Raw genomic sequence first — 13,942 nt, 5'->3', positions numbered from 1 at the left:
TGCAGCTATCATTCCCATTTTGACCAGCAGGTGCTTTCTTCAGGCCATGTAAATATAGTTTTCATAGTTAGATAAAGTTGATAGGCAAGCAGCTACGAGGAGATACAAAGAGCAAACACTTTTCTCTAGATAACTTAATCAGTATCTGGTAACTGAAGGGATGTTTTTAGTCCTTCAGACTGAAAGCTGAAGTACAGAATAACTAGCTCTGGGGAATCTCTGCAAATGGAGGTGAAAAGTACCAGTATGAAGCACTGGAGGGTAAAGCATTCAAACTCCACCCACGTCCACAGTATGAGCTTGGCTACTTGCTTGTTCTTCTCCAATTCTCCAGGCTTTCGGTGTCATCTCAAGCACTGCAGCGAATCCCAGAAAGTCATTTTAACAGACAGAAAATTTCCTGGCTGGAAGCATCATCACCAGCTGACAACAGAACATTTTCCTACCCATTTGCAACCAGAATGTCCAGTATAGTGCAAAGTACATTGAGTATTTGCCTCTTCTTTGCTCATACAACTAAGTTTAATTGTATTCCTGTTTTGTCTCTTCTTTGCTCATAAAACTAAGTTTAATTATATTCTTCTGTTGTTGGAAAGTCTAAAGTTCAGTTTTTCATATCAAGACACTCACTTGCTCTAAACAGAAGACAAAGTTCTTGGTTGCATAGTGAAAAGTTTATTTAAGGAGAATAAGTTCCAATATACTATTACAAATCAGCCACAACACATCAAATATAAACAGTACAAACCAAGCGTAGAAGGAATGCAAGAACGCTATAAATACAATCTTCATATGTGCCCTTCAGCAAGAGGTTCAGTGCCACATTTTGTTAAAATATCCTCTCCTCCATTTAAAACTCATATCTTGGGAGGACATGAAAATCAAACAGTTGGCGCTAACTCAATTTTGAAATCACAGGACATCAAAAATATTCACATCACATACATAAGGACTGACAGACAACCATCACAGTTCACAAGAATATAGGTCTGGAAAAGGTATGACCAGCTACAAAATGCTCCCCATTGAAAGACTATGCTAGCAGCTTGGAGCAGTGAGTTGAGAGCAGACTGCCTCCCTCTGAGGAAAGCAGATAGTCACAAGGGCATCCTGGAGCTTACAGGGAGACCACCTCCTGCTATTTATAATTTCCAAATGCAGCTCCTAAACTTCAAGGTTATTACTTGGCAAAGCCGCCTTAGCTCTGAGCTCAATGGTTGGCATCCACCTTCTTGCCCAAGGGACTTGACTCACCAGTTGAGATGGGCATAAACCAGATAACCCTCACTGATGGATCACAAAATTCCTCCTCTCTCCCTGCCTGATAAAGGGTAAATTTAAGGGTAAATTTTTTGTGATGGAGCTTCTGAGAAAGTAACATGTAAAACCAGAACGGAATGCAGAACAGCCAAGGGGAGTCAGAGCCACCATCCACCCAGCCTGATGTTGTGTCTTCAGCTGCAACAGCACCAGTGTTTCAGAATAAGTTGCCAGAGACTCTTTGGAGGCAAACATGGAATAACCCCACAGAAAATTCTCCTTCTAGCAAGATGTATTTGAACTCTGCAGTTTTATGTACCTTCTAAAACTTTATTTAGTTGGTATTTACTGCAAATCAACTTATTTAGATAAATGACTTGGCACTTTGACTCCTGCTAAACTCCTGGCTTCTTTAACGGTCTAATTAGCCAATGTATTTAACACTATCAGTTCCCAGTTTTTCATTCTACCAATTGTACCAATTGAGATGTTCTGCTACATCTACATGACATTGTCATATCCAATATTTTCCCAGATAGGAAAAAAAGAGAAAGTCTTTTCTTTCACACTTGTACATGAAAAAAAATGTTGTTGCTTTGGTCTCTTATCCAGCCTCAATACACATAAGCACACACCACTCACAACGCTGGATTCAGACACTCATTTTAGAGAAAATGATGAATAGCCACAAGGAATGCTCTTCTATCTAGCATTCCTCTGGTCCTCAGGTTTAGCATCAGCGTATCAAAAGGAGTAGTCCTCTGGTCTTCCTTGGTATCTGACAGCAGCATATGATTTTAAAAGGCAAAGATCTTATGGCGCCAGGAAACTCAAACACCATTCTACTACTCGTCTTACAGCAACAAGGCGGTCTAGTTAACAGCTTAAATCTCCAGGAACACCCTGTAGGGGGTCTCCTTGCCTGACCTTAGGAAGTGCCTCCCCTCTACCCAAATGGGCAGAGAAACAAGGAGAAATCCCTTGGATTAATGACATCTATGGCTCTTATCCCAGACATGCTCCTTCTTTCTAAGGCACCTTGTGATAAATCCGCTGTAGAGTGGCTTTAGTAGGGGTAGTGAGACAAGAAGGAAGGTTATAAGCAGTGGGGATAAAAGTAAACTCATTTAAAGATTCATTCTCTACCCTAATTCCCCGCAAGAATAAGTCTTTCAGCAACTACATGTGACGAGGTTCACTTCTAACCCACCTCTCCAGGTCCAGCACCACAATAACTGGCCCACTGCAGGCCATAGATGAAGGTTACATGCACACACAGTTACAATAAGACAAGTGCGCAGGGTAGAGCCAAAAAGAAAGGTGTGTGGCTGTCATTTAGACTCAGTTGCATAGTAACTTGACTTTCTTCTTAGCACCTGAAGTCAGACAACTAAGCTCTTATGCATTTTCATCTTACCTGTTCAGGTAAAAAGCTCATTACCAATAATCTATGTAACTGTTAAATGGGTCCCAAGCATTAATTTGCAACTCACCTATGTCTGACACCAATAACCTTTCATAAGAAACCATATTACAGGCCTCCACAGAGTTTCTAAGTAAATTAAATCAGTACAAATGGTCCCTGATTTAAGCAATTTTAACTCTCTGTCCTCAGTAAAACACATACATTTTAAACTCCTGCTGCTACATTACACCTAAAGGGAAAAAAAGAGAAAACAGAGTGCTTATGACCTTGTTTGACATTAAAAAAAGCTCAACAGATTGTTACCATTTTTATAAACAATTTTATACAAGCTAATTTTTATACAAGTCCTGCACTACAGGACTGTCATATCTCTGGCTGAACATGTAAATCTTATTTCTAAATCTAAATTGTATTCAGGACAAAACAGAAAACAATTTTGTGCCTTCACAAAAGCAAGCCCAAAATGCAAAAGAAGCTTCTCCCTTGATTTAGCTTTTTGAATTTCTAGACACAATTTACAGGGAGAAGAAACACATTTTAAGAACTTATCCAAGGTCTTCCTTCCACAAAAACAAAGGATTTTTCCTTTCTCAAGGATTAATTTCCCTCTCTGAAGTGCAACTGCCTTTTTAATTCATTTTTCTTTCTAGACCCAAGGTCTAGTTCCAAAGGTCTCCAATTAAAATAATAAGGGTTTCCATCACTGCCTCAGCCAGACAGCAGGATTGGATACAAATCCAGCGGGTACACCAAACTGAAAAAAAAAAGATGCATGAGAAGTAAGATTAATTCTTTGAACCAACTATGGGTTCAATTTTGAATGGGAATGGCTGCTGTTAATCACTAGCCACACAGCCAAGCTATTGGATTTATCAGAAAAAGAATAAAGACTATACATGCTTCCAAAGAGAAGTTGTCACTTGGATAATGAATGCTATCTGAATACCTGAGAAACAACATACTCATATAATGTGGAAATCAAAAAAAAAATAAACAAAAAGAGGAATTATCCTGTCCAACTGGGAAGCTCCTGTTTCCTGCAGATGAAATATTCTGTGCCTAAAACTATCTTGTGTTCCTAAGAGATACCAGATACTTCTGAGAAGCAGTGAAATAACACACACCAAACACTTCCAGTTCCACTGCAGCAGGCCTATCTATGAGCACACTGCATTTGCAGATCAGGGACCATGCTGATTGGGGTGACATACCATATTCAATGCTGCTGTTGGGCTTAGGTCAATGAGACTAGGACATGGTCACAGTTCCAAACAAGTGACCAGAGCCTTATAAAGGTTGGTCAACACTTCAGAAAGCTAGAACCGAGCAATAGGATTACCATCTACAGTGCAACTTTTCTTAACTAAAGCCACTAACTAATGGCTTGAAAACTGGCACATACTATTTATGTGTCAGTGAGTGATCAAAATTGGTTGTGAGGCAGGCCTTATTAACTTCTTACAACATGACAAAATGTATTTCAAACCTTAATATAAGCAACAGTCGGACGGGGAAGTAACTGCAAGTTAGCAACAGGGGGAAATAGGTTTTTTAGTGGAGATAACCTACTAGCCTGCAATAAGCTGTGCAACTGAGGATCAACAATTGTGGAATATCTAATATATGTACAGATCAGAGTTCCCTTTGTCATAAATAAATCCTAATTAGGAAGTGGAGTGGGTGCCAGACAGTGCATCATACATTAACCAGCAAGTGCACACAGGGTTCTCCGGATCTCACAGCAAAGGACCAAAGGCAGTCATTGCATGGGGCAGTGCTGACATTGTGGTCAGACTGAAGGGTCTTTTCTACCTTCTTCTCTTTAGTGTCTAGGAACTTGACAGACAAAGGATGAAAAAAAAATAAGGAGCACACCTTACCCAAGTTGCTCAGGGATGATTCAAGTGCTGTACGAAGGCCACAGAATGGTCCTTCATCTCCTCCAAGAGAGGCTAAAGGAAGGAGTAGTTCTCTCCAAGCTGCTAAATGAAAGAGCATCTTACTCTGACAGATACCAGGCCCTACCATTCTGTCTCCCTGCAAGGTTGTCCTGCGGTTGCCCCTGCTTGAATAAGGCAGCGTTACAGTTCCCCTGCTGCCCAGGTGCACGCTCACTCACTCTCTTTTGAGAATGGTGGCTGTTTTCTCCCCACCTCAGGGCCCAAACCAGCAACAACTCCGCTCCTTACCCTGACCTACTCTGCTGCCTACCTGCTCACCCAGAAAGCCACTGTGCTCCAACCAGTGTGATTTGCATTTCCACTCCTCCTACTCCCAGCTTGGGCTGCTCTGCTGTAGACTGACTGCTCACTCTCTTACCTTTTTGACCTACTATGTGCTCTGGGGCAGTGAATAAGTAAGCAGAGATAGTTAAAAGGAGAGCTTGAATATGGAGCAAATTGCACAGCATTACAATATAGCCTTAATAGGAAATATGTGGCCCTCCTATGAGAGTGAAATCTTTGGCTTTAACTACCCCAAAATCATTTCGTCCATCATCCCCTCTCAATAGAAGGAACGGACCAAGTAGAGGTGCTTTACCTGGAGGATTTAAAAATAAAACTCAGAACTCTACTAAAATCACCATGCAAACAGCCATTTTGTGTCTCTGCAAAGAGGTATCAAAATGTAAATACAGCAGTATTCTTAGAAAAGAGAATGATTTCAAGTTAAGAGTATTAAAATAAACAAGTTACAGATAAACATGATTTAAAATTCATCTCTGAAGGATTAACTTAATCCTTGTTCAACTCTGCCAGTACTTGAGCAGAAGGTGATCGCTAATGCTATCACTAGCCACCAAAACATGCCAAGGAACTTCATCCTTTACTATGTGGTCAGGGTTAGCAACAGCCCTGTTGATTCTGGTTCACAGAAAGGATTGGGTAAATCCCACACCTTTCAAGTTTCTGAGCAGAGATGTTCTTTTCTAACAATACCTTTGCAACAGCAATAGCAGCTGACATGCTACACTTCTCTGGGGAGCCTTTTCCTTGCTACATATGGTATTATCTAGCTGGCAGCAATACCAGTGAACCAACATGCTGCTTCTAAGAAACATTTCCTGTATATTTACTGGTTGTACTCCAACCTTTTTGTATTTATTCAGCACAGCAGTAAGTAATTTCTTCTGCTTCACATCTGGATTACAGAAAAAACTTCTGGTGGCCACTGCAGTTTTAATCATCTACATATCCCTACAATGAACAGGTATAACATCCAATTCTTAATCTGCAGGAAAACTTTCTCCTGCACTTTTAGGTGCACGCCCTCCCCTCACCCCATGTTCAAACACGTGCCATGACTGCCACGCCACTGCAGCATGGGCTGCCGCTGGCCAGCTGCACCCCCACCCACACGAGTGAAGGAAGCATTGGCTGCCAGTGACATGTAGTGGTGGTAGGTGATGAGATTATCAGTGGCTAGGTGACAAGCCAGCTGTGCTTTTGGCTCACTGCAGCCGAGAGCTGCCCTCTAGTGATGCAGATGCAGCAGGAGACTCGGAAAAGTTATTCACAGAATAGTAACAGACCAAGAATATTTTCACTTCATTTCATACCAGTGCAACAGATCGAAACCACGACCATCTGAACCTGGCCTCTGGGCATTTACCAGCTGTGACGTGAAGGCCCAGCCCGATGCCTGCACAGAGCAGACATCCTGAAGTTTTACAGAAATAGCAGCTGCCTGTGGAACTACCTTTCTGCACTGGGACAGCGGTGAAGGAGGGTGTGGGGAGAAACCAGTTAGTGTCTGAAGAGGAGCCGGCAGAATTGTGCCTTGGTTCTGTCACACAGCAGTGCCCATCAGGCGGTACCAGGGCTGGGTGGCAGCCTGCTACATTCATCATTGCCTGCCTGCCGTCCCTGCCCCTTCCCATTTCTTCAGCTAGTGTAATAAACATGAAAGAACAGAGTCTTATTGCGGAGGAGAGAGTACGAGTTATCAAATTTCAGCAGGTAGATGCCTTCGCCTGGGTACTCGTGGCTGCCTGCCTGCACCTCACGATGGCTGTTCCTCCGATATACCGGCATGATCTCTCCGTAGCGGTTCCGCAGGTAGCTTTTGGAGCCCCTTTCCACATCACCAACAGGGGCAAGTCCTGAATAGGAGAGAGGAGACAAGTAGGCCAGAGCCAGTCAAGCCACTAGGTAGTCCAGAAAAAGATCAACAAGACCAGAATGCAGCAGAGGCATGCAGATATATGGAAGGCTAACTATGATAGCATTACCCATAGCGTCTGCTCTGACCTTTCTGCAAATCATACCCACAAAGTCCAGCTTTCCTTATCATGACAAAGGACGTGCCGAGAACCAGTTCTCTTGGGAATACTGATGGACAGTATCTACTTGCCTGCCAGCCTGGTCTCCTCTGCCTGGACTTACCTTTTAGACACCTCGCTGCTTTTATACACAAAACAGTGGTCCAGTGATATAGACTTGAAGCAAAAGAAAGACGGGAAAGCTCTTACCTAAAACCTCGCTCTGTTTATGTTCTCAATTCACTTCTCCAAGAGGATTCCTCATACAGGAACCTACCCCTCTTTGAAGAGCCTGCAAAATTGATTTCAGACACCAACCTCCCAGCTACACTGGTCATATATACACTGAAGTCATAGAACAGGCAACATCACTGTGTGTTTCACAAGTACAAAGACACAGGTAGCAATCCTCTCGAATGCAGTCAGCAGGAGCTACTGATGTACTGTGGGGAAAAAACCCGGCCAAAAAAAAAAAAAAACCAAAACAATACCAAAATCCAGAAACAAAACCTTTTTGCTCCTACTCACCACCAGAAATTTTTCAGTCTGAGAGGCTAAAAAAAACCCAGTCAAGTTAAAATTTGAGACCCTAATCTTTTTATCACCTAGAAGTTGAACAAGTGAATTCTGATTTTATTTTTCAATGTGTTCAATTTAAGAATGCTCTTGGAGAAGGACAGCCATTGACATACACGCTGAACCAGGAAGGACTAAATGCTTTCTCATCACAGCCTAACCAAGAACCCAAAAGGCTGCAGAGATAACAAGTGGGCTGAGTAAACAAAATAGATGGAAATTACAGCATATGACAGACACTCTCAGCAGCATGGCAACAAGCACCACAAATTAACCCTTATAAGCTTTGCACTAACCTTCGATTTCCTCCTCCTCCTCTTCATCCTCCTCATCACTGGATTCGCTGACCTGAACAGTAATGGCAGTGCTAGTAACTGTGGTCCAGTCAAAATAGACTCCAAACCCAATGTCGTAGTCATCTGTAGCAAACTCCCAGCAAATGCATTTCCCATCAGGATGGGTTGGCACGCGGACTGTCACCACCTCGCCTCGTTTCACCACCATCTGGCAATTCTTCTCCTTTCCCATCTTGGCTTTGAATTCCTTTGTCTTCTCAGTGGTCCACATGGTGGGTGGAGCCAGAGGGGGAGGCTGAGCTGAGACAAGGGAAAAGATCGTGGGCTCACCTGACTTTTCACTCCTGACAAGCTGTTATCTGAAAACCATAAAGCTATTTCTGATAAGGCTTTTGCATTCTGGAGCCTGCTCCCTGAAGCCTTGGATGTGAAGTTTTCCCATGCACTAGCCAGGAGCCCAAGTTTCCAGCAGGAATTAGCAGTGCCTCCAGGACAGCCTCTGCTCTTCTCTAGCCAGGGCAGGTACTTAAAAAGTGGCTCCAACAAGTGGTTTCCTTTCAGGACTCACCTTTCCTCTGCTCCCCGAGGAGGTCTGCAGTCTCCAGCTCTGCTGAAAGGATATCCACAGCACCAGTGTGATCTGACTGAATCATGACTATATCCCCTGCTCCTTGAGGTACGTGGTAGTTGGTTATCCGAACAACAGCTTCCTGCACAAGGCACATAAGAAACATTGTCACAAAGACCATCCTGGTAAGAAAGTTCCCAGCTGGATTTAAAACAACTCATTAGTAATTCACACATCTTTCTGAAGCCAAGCCAGACCCTGCAGAAGCTTCTATTAGTTAAAAAGAACTGGCTGGCTCCAAGACACCTCTCTGCATTATCTCCCCCACAGCACCAAAGTCATAAACTTTGAAGTCAAATGCTGCCTTAGTCTCACAAATTACACACCCTTTGGTCTTCCCAGGAGTCCCTGGGCAGGCAGATCTTTGCATCTGCCTCAGAGTTGTCACCTCTTAATAAAGCAACAGCCTTACAGATTTAGCTGACTACTCTTGGAAAGAATTCCCACGACACAATCTCTCTAGGGAGAGCCTTTCAGCTCTGTGTGCATCTAGACTACAGCCACAATCAAACTGTCAGTTGCTGCCTCCTAGTTAAAAGTCCATCTGTTTCACTAGGGCCAGTCTCCTCTCCTCATATATGCAAACTCACAGCTCCTGAGCTGGGTGCCACTTGCACAGGTTTTCCCAACTGTATCTGTAATGCAAACCAATTGGCTGCTCACCAGAAGAAACAAAAGACAGTAGAGTCACTTTCAGTTCCCTCTTCCATAAATCTGCAAGAAGGGAATTCCCAGAAGCCCCAAACAAGAGGCAGAAGGTGAGAATAACCTTGAAGTCTCAGCAAGCCAAAAACTGCAAGGAAGCGAGGACTAGCCGAAGACATAAGAGGGATTTTGCAAATCAGACTGATAACATTTATCTCCCGCTAACGTACAGAAAAAAATATAACTGAATCTATGGTAATACTACATTTGTCTTAACCTTTAAAGCCTCAGTCTCATAGCTATAAGCACAGCAGTAGGATGGAAGAACTATTGCTGCACCTCTCTCCTTGCTTTCAGGCATAAGAAACACCCACCTACCTCTTTGAGGGACGGGATTTGGTCAGGCAGCTTCTCTTCCAATTCAGCCACTTCCTGGTCCTCCAAAGTGCCAGCTTCTTCCTTTGAATCTTCTGTTGTGCCCACACTCACAAGTGACCCAATCTGTGACCTTTTAGAGGAATGGAGCACTACAGTTCAGCATTTCCACCCAGGCTACAGCCAGCAGAGGAATCAGTCTGCTCTGGAATTTGAATTCAAATGGACTGAAGGGAACAAGCTTCTGTGGTCAGCACCTGCCAGCTGCACAAAGAGCCTTTTGCACCCCAGTCCTACCCTCATCTTCACATGACTATCTTCCATATAAGTCAGAGGGAGCAACTTCAGTAAGATACTCCGTATTCACTGCACTCACCCCACAGCATGCTAGCTCACCAACACTGTACTAAGTGCAGAGATCAGTAGCAACTTTTCTGCTCAAGAAAGGACAAATTCTTTTATGCCAGCTGCTACATGACATCTGCATCTTCCATCAGAGGTCAACTGGATCAGTGAAAGTATTCAGAACAGTTTTGACAGCCATCCTGAAAATGCCCTCTATTTAAGTGGCCCGTTATGCCTTTCCTATCAGCAATCCCAAGAGATACAGGGAGCACCCAGGTGTCCTTCTGCCATATTCAAATACGCTGCACAGACAAGCAAGCCATAACACATACAATGGCAGCACAATAACAGCAAAGAGGTCCAAGTACTGCACTGTGACAAGAGGAGATGGACATGTTAGAACAAAAAGAAAGGTACATAGCAGGAAAAGAATGCGCAAGAAAGGAAACACATCTTTGCCATTCATTCTCTGTTGAGGGTTTTCTTCTAAATTTTATTAAAAAAATGCTGCATATTGTCTATAGCTGGAAAGAGTTATCCTAAATGAACTCGGATGCTGGAAGAGTCTCCTCTGTCATACTCTCAGATACTATGTGAAACTTCCATGAGAAGCAACCTAGTCTTTAATAAGAATAGAAACAGTTGCCCTTTTGAAAAGCAAAGCCTTTTCACAGAACTATAAAACCAATGTCAGCTGCATTGGTCTAAAGGATCAGAAACATGAGAACACAGCAGTAATGGAAAATATGTACATTTCCTCAAATGTCTCCTTTCAGTAAAGAGAAATATTCTCATTAGCAAGGGAGCAGACTATCAGCATAGTGTGGAATAGTTTAAAAAAATAATTTAAAACAAACCCCATTCACAGCTCAACTCAGACACATGCCTTGCTGCATCCATAGAGAAGACTAGAACAGGGCAAAAGTGGCTTTTGTTTCCAAATCTTTATTCCTATGGGGGTACAGATCTTACCCAGAAATAAAGCCATTTCTTACTTAAATTCTTGCAACAGTGCAATTTCCTTTCCTAGAAATGGCATGATAAACCAGAAGGTCTGTAAGAACAACTCGAATGAGCTGAATACCAGAATACACAAAATGGCAGCAGATGGAGAATATAAGAAAAGAAGGGACACTTGGAGAGAACGATTTTTTAAAGGAAGGACTCTCATAGTGATCCATAACAATTTCTTTAGCAGCCAAGGACAAATTTGGACTTCTAGGCCATCGTTTTCCAGCCCATTTGCTTTTTAGCTTAGCAGTTGCATGATCACACCTAGAAGGGCTATTTGGTTACTTGCTACCGTAGGTGTACACATCTCCTCAAAAGGCTCTCCATCAACATAGGAGCTAACAGCTTGGCAATTTTTTCCTCCAGACACCACTGAAGCCCAAGAGTCTCTCTGAAAAATTAGGAAGAGCTACACAAGCTTTAGAAGCAGATTTACAAAGACGGAGTTCAGCTGATTCCTCCTCACACAACCCTTTTGGACCACGCCCATCCCTTTCAAAGGGGATCTAACTTAAGACAAATTTATCAGGTAACATCCACAAGTATCCAGCATCTACTTTGGCCATTTTTCTCACCGTCTATATTAATCTCTTCAAAGAAAACTGGAGGACATAATAAAGAGATGGGAGAACACATGTTTGGAGTCGAGAAGGCTGATACAGATGTCATTAGCACCAAGCCAAGATGGCATCAAACTGCTGTTTTAGTAAGTAGGGTGGTTTGTTGGGGTTTTTTTGCTGGATTTTTTTTCTCCCTGTTTTTCAATGAGGTTGTGGTTTATCTACTGTCTGATGTAATTAACTCACATGTTTCTGAAATCGTATTCTGTGTAACAAACGTATGATGGCAAATGAAACTCCACTGCATAGGGTATTAGCGCTTGTAAACAATGCAATGACTTGGCCACAAGCACCACATGCCCAACAGATAATAAGCCAAACATCTGATAACAGGGTTGATCAACAGCATTAACGAAGGAGTGACACAGAACACAAAGGGTGAAGAAAAAGCCAAAACATTGTCAAGAAAACAGTAAAAGGTGTTTTCTTGCTCAGCCTCCACCAGAATTATGGACAGTGGGAATGCTTAATTGTTAAAGTATCCTCCAGACAGGATAGAGAAAATTTCCTGCTGAGAGTTTATTAGCTCTTACAATGGCCTGCAATACCTTGCAGGGTTCCTTCCAAGCTGAATGATTCTGTGATTTGAATAGCTGAGCCATGAACTACACTCCATCATTTCATAAGCTTTAAAATAAGCTGTAAGACTGTAAGAACAGTCCCTCCTACACTGATTCCGGTATATACTGTCCCAAAGCAGACAATTCAGTCTCCAGTCCTTGTCTTCACCTGCACAGAATCAACTGCCATACAGAGGTCACAGGGGCGAAAGACTGTCATGCATGTGGGCCACAACACACAAAAAGATTTTCCTACCTGCTCTGTGAAGTACTGGACTCCAACGAATCAACTGGCTGATCTGCAGGCTCTGTCTTTTGGGCTGAGTCTTCATTTTCTAACAACAAACAGAATATACAGAGAGAAGGTGAAATAAATTTCGGTCTTTAGAATACAGAGATAGTAGGAAAAACTACCGCCAGCACTTAAACGCTGACAAGGTCACAAGGCTGTGGAACAAAGACCTGTGCCAAGCAGTTTTTCATGTTACGAGCTAAATCTAGCACCTTGCAGAACAAAGATTTTTAATGGTCTCAACCCTAGGAAAGGAAGAATGAAAGTTCCATGCATGTTTTTAGTGCAGAACCACTCTCAGAAGCAGGGTTTGTTCAGGAACCACCAATCCTAGCTTTAGAAGGACAGAACAAGGCCAAATTTCATCATGTAAAACCGGGCTGACAGAGCCCTGGAAAAAGCAATCACGCAGCGGTTCCCACAGGGCACTGACGAGATGGAAATTCCTAGGTCACTGCTAAAAGGTCTGCCTATAAAGATGGCTCCTGGTCTCCCCCGAGTCTCCTGAACTCTGGGAAAGCTCTGTCCCCACACGACTGCGGTACGCGCTCCACAGCCCCGCTGTCTGATCACGTTAAGGCAGCGAACTGGGCACGGACAAGTTCCAGCTTTTGCAGCTCTCTGGCGATCAGCCTTACAGCCGCTGGCCATTTCGCAGAGTCAGTTCGGAGCTGGGAGGGCACCTCCAGCCCAGGGGCCCCCAGCCACGGCAGAGCCCGCACGGCGTGGGTAGTCCAGCTCCGGGCTAGACGGGGCCTCCTTCACCGGGGAGAGCACGCCGTCCCTCACAACCGGTTCTCCATCGACCCTCGCTCTCCCCGCTGCAGGGAGGCGGCGCCGGGAACTGTTGCTGGAGTTGCAGGCGCTGCAGGTGAGCCGAGCCGAGCCGAGCGCCCCGGGGCGCAGAGGCGGCGGGGTCCTCCCTGAGGGCAGGGCCGGCTGCGGAAGGGCTCGCCCGGGCGCCACAGCCCGACCCCTTCCCCCCAGCAGCCAGCCCACCCGCCAGAGCAGACGTTCGCCCAGCTCTAATTCCCCATGCTGCTCTCCGCGAGGGGTGCCGTATTTTTCACCGAAGCAAGCCTCCCCCTGGAAATAAGGCTTCTCCGGGAGAAACGAGGAAACCCACCGCGGGAAGGAAACTCACGGCATTCTCCCCGGCCGTAAGGCCAACGCTAAAACACGCGCCGCCGGCAGCCCCTCAGGCGCCGCCCGCCCCGCCGCCGGGGACGGGGGGCTCTTCGGTGACCCCGGCCGGGCTGCCGGCGCTCGCCGCCGCCGGGAGGGAAGCGCGCAGGCGAGGAGCCGCTCCCACGACCCGCCGCGGCCGGCCCGGCTGCCCCCTCCCCTGCCGAGCCCGTACCTGAGGGGACGCGGGGCGCGGGGCCGCTGTGGCCGCCCGGCGCCCCGGCGGCCGGGGGCTCGAAGCGGGAGCCGGCGGCGGCGGCCAGCACGTCCGACATGGGCAGGACTGAGCGGGCGGCCGAGGGGCGCGGAGCCGGAGGCGACAGCCCCGCCGCGGCGGAAAGAGCCGAGCGCAGCCGAAGCGCTGCGGCCGCCGCCGGCGGAAACACCCGAGCGGGGGGGGAGGGGGGGGGGCTGGCAGGAGCCGAGCGGGTGCGCGTGAGCCAGGCAGAAGGGAGAGGGTGG

General features: G+C 45.3%; 1 protein-coding gene across 2 annotated transcripts; it reads right to left on the bottom strand.

The window, feature by feature from the left end:
* Nucleotides 1-662: 662 nt before the first annotated feature.
* On the bottom strand, nt 663-13,801 carry TMED8 (transmembrane p24 trafficking protein family member 8). 2 transcript variants are annotated; one of them, XM_075030089.1, is made up of 6 exons: nt 13,656-13,801; nt 12,260-12,338; nt 9,471-9,600; nt 8,388-8,529; nt 7,820-8,119; nt 663-6,788 (listed from the first exon to the last, which is right to left on the bottom strand). In XM_075030089.1, the coding sequence occupies exons 1-6, from the start codon at nt 13,753-13,755 to the stop codon at nt 6,571-6,573; spliced, it is 969 nt and encodes a 322-aa protein (XP_074886190.1). In that variant the 5' UTR covers nt 13,756-13,801; the 3' UTR covers nt 663-6,570. The 2 variants fall into 2 exon arrangements, with proteins under 2 accessions (XP_074886190.1, XP_074886189.1); XM_075030088.1 differs by lacking the exon at nt 13,656-13,801 and adding an exon at nt 12,508-12,586.
* Nucleotides 13,802-13,942: the final 141 nt, after the last annotated feature.

The sequence above is a fragment of the Buteo buteo genome, chromosome 6, assembly GCF_964188355.1.
Source record: "Buteo buteo chromosome 6, bButBut1.hap1.1, whole genome shotgun sequence".
Taxonomy (NCBI): Eukaryota; Metazoa; Chordata; class Aves; order Accipitriformes; family Accipitridae; genus Buteo; species Buteo buteo.
The sequence above is the reverse complement of the archived record's forward strand: the minus strand, read 5'-3'. Positions and strand labels throughout refer to the sequence as shown.

Excerpts from the sequence above, each read along its gene's own strand:
- TMED8 (XM_075030089.1), bottom strand. The coding sequence starts at position 13,755 with ATGTCGGACGTGCTGGCCGCCGCCGCCGGCTCCCGCTTCGAGCCCCCG. Across the intron at positions 9,601-12,259 it reads TCCAGTACTTCACAGAGCAG|GTCACAGATTGGGTCACTTG; the intron begins GTAGGAAAATCT and ends TTCCTCTAAAAG. Across the intron at positions 6,789-7,819 it reads GGAGGAGGAGGAAATCGAAG|GACTTGCCCCTGTTGGTGAT; the intron begins GTTAGTGCAAAG and ends TCTCCTATTCAG.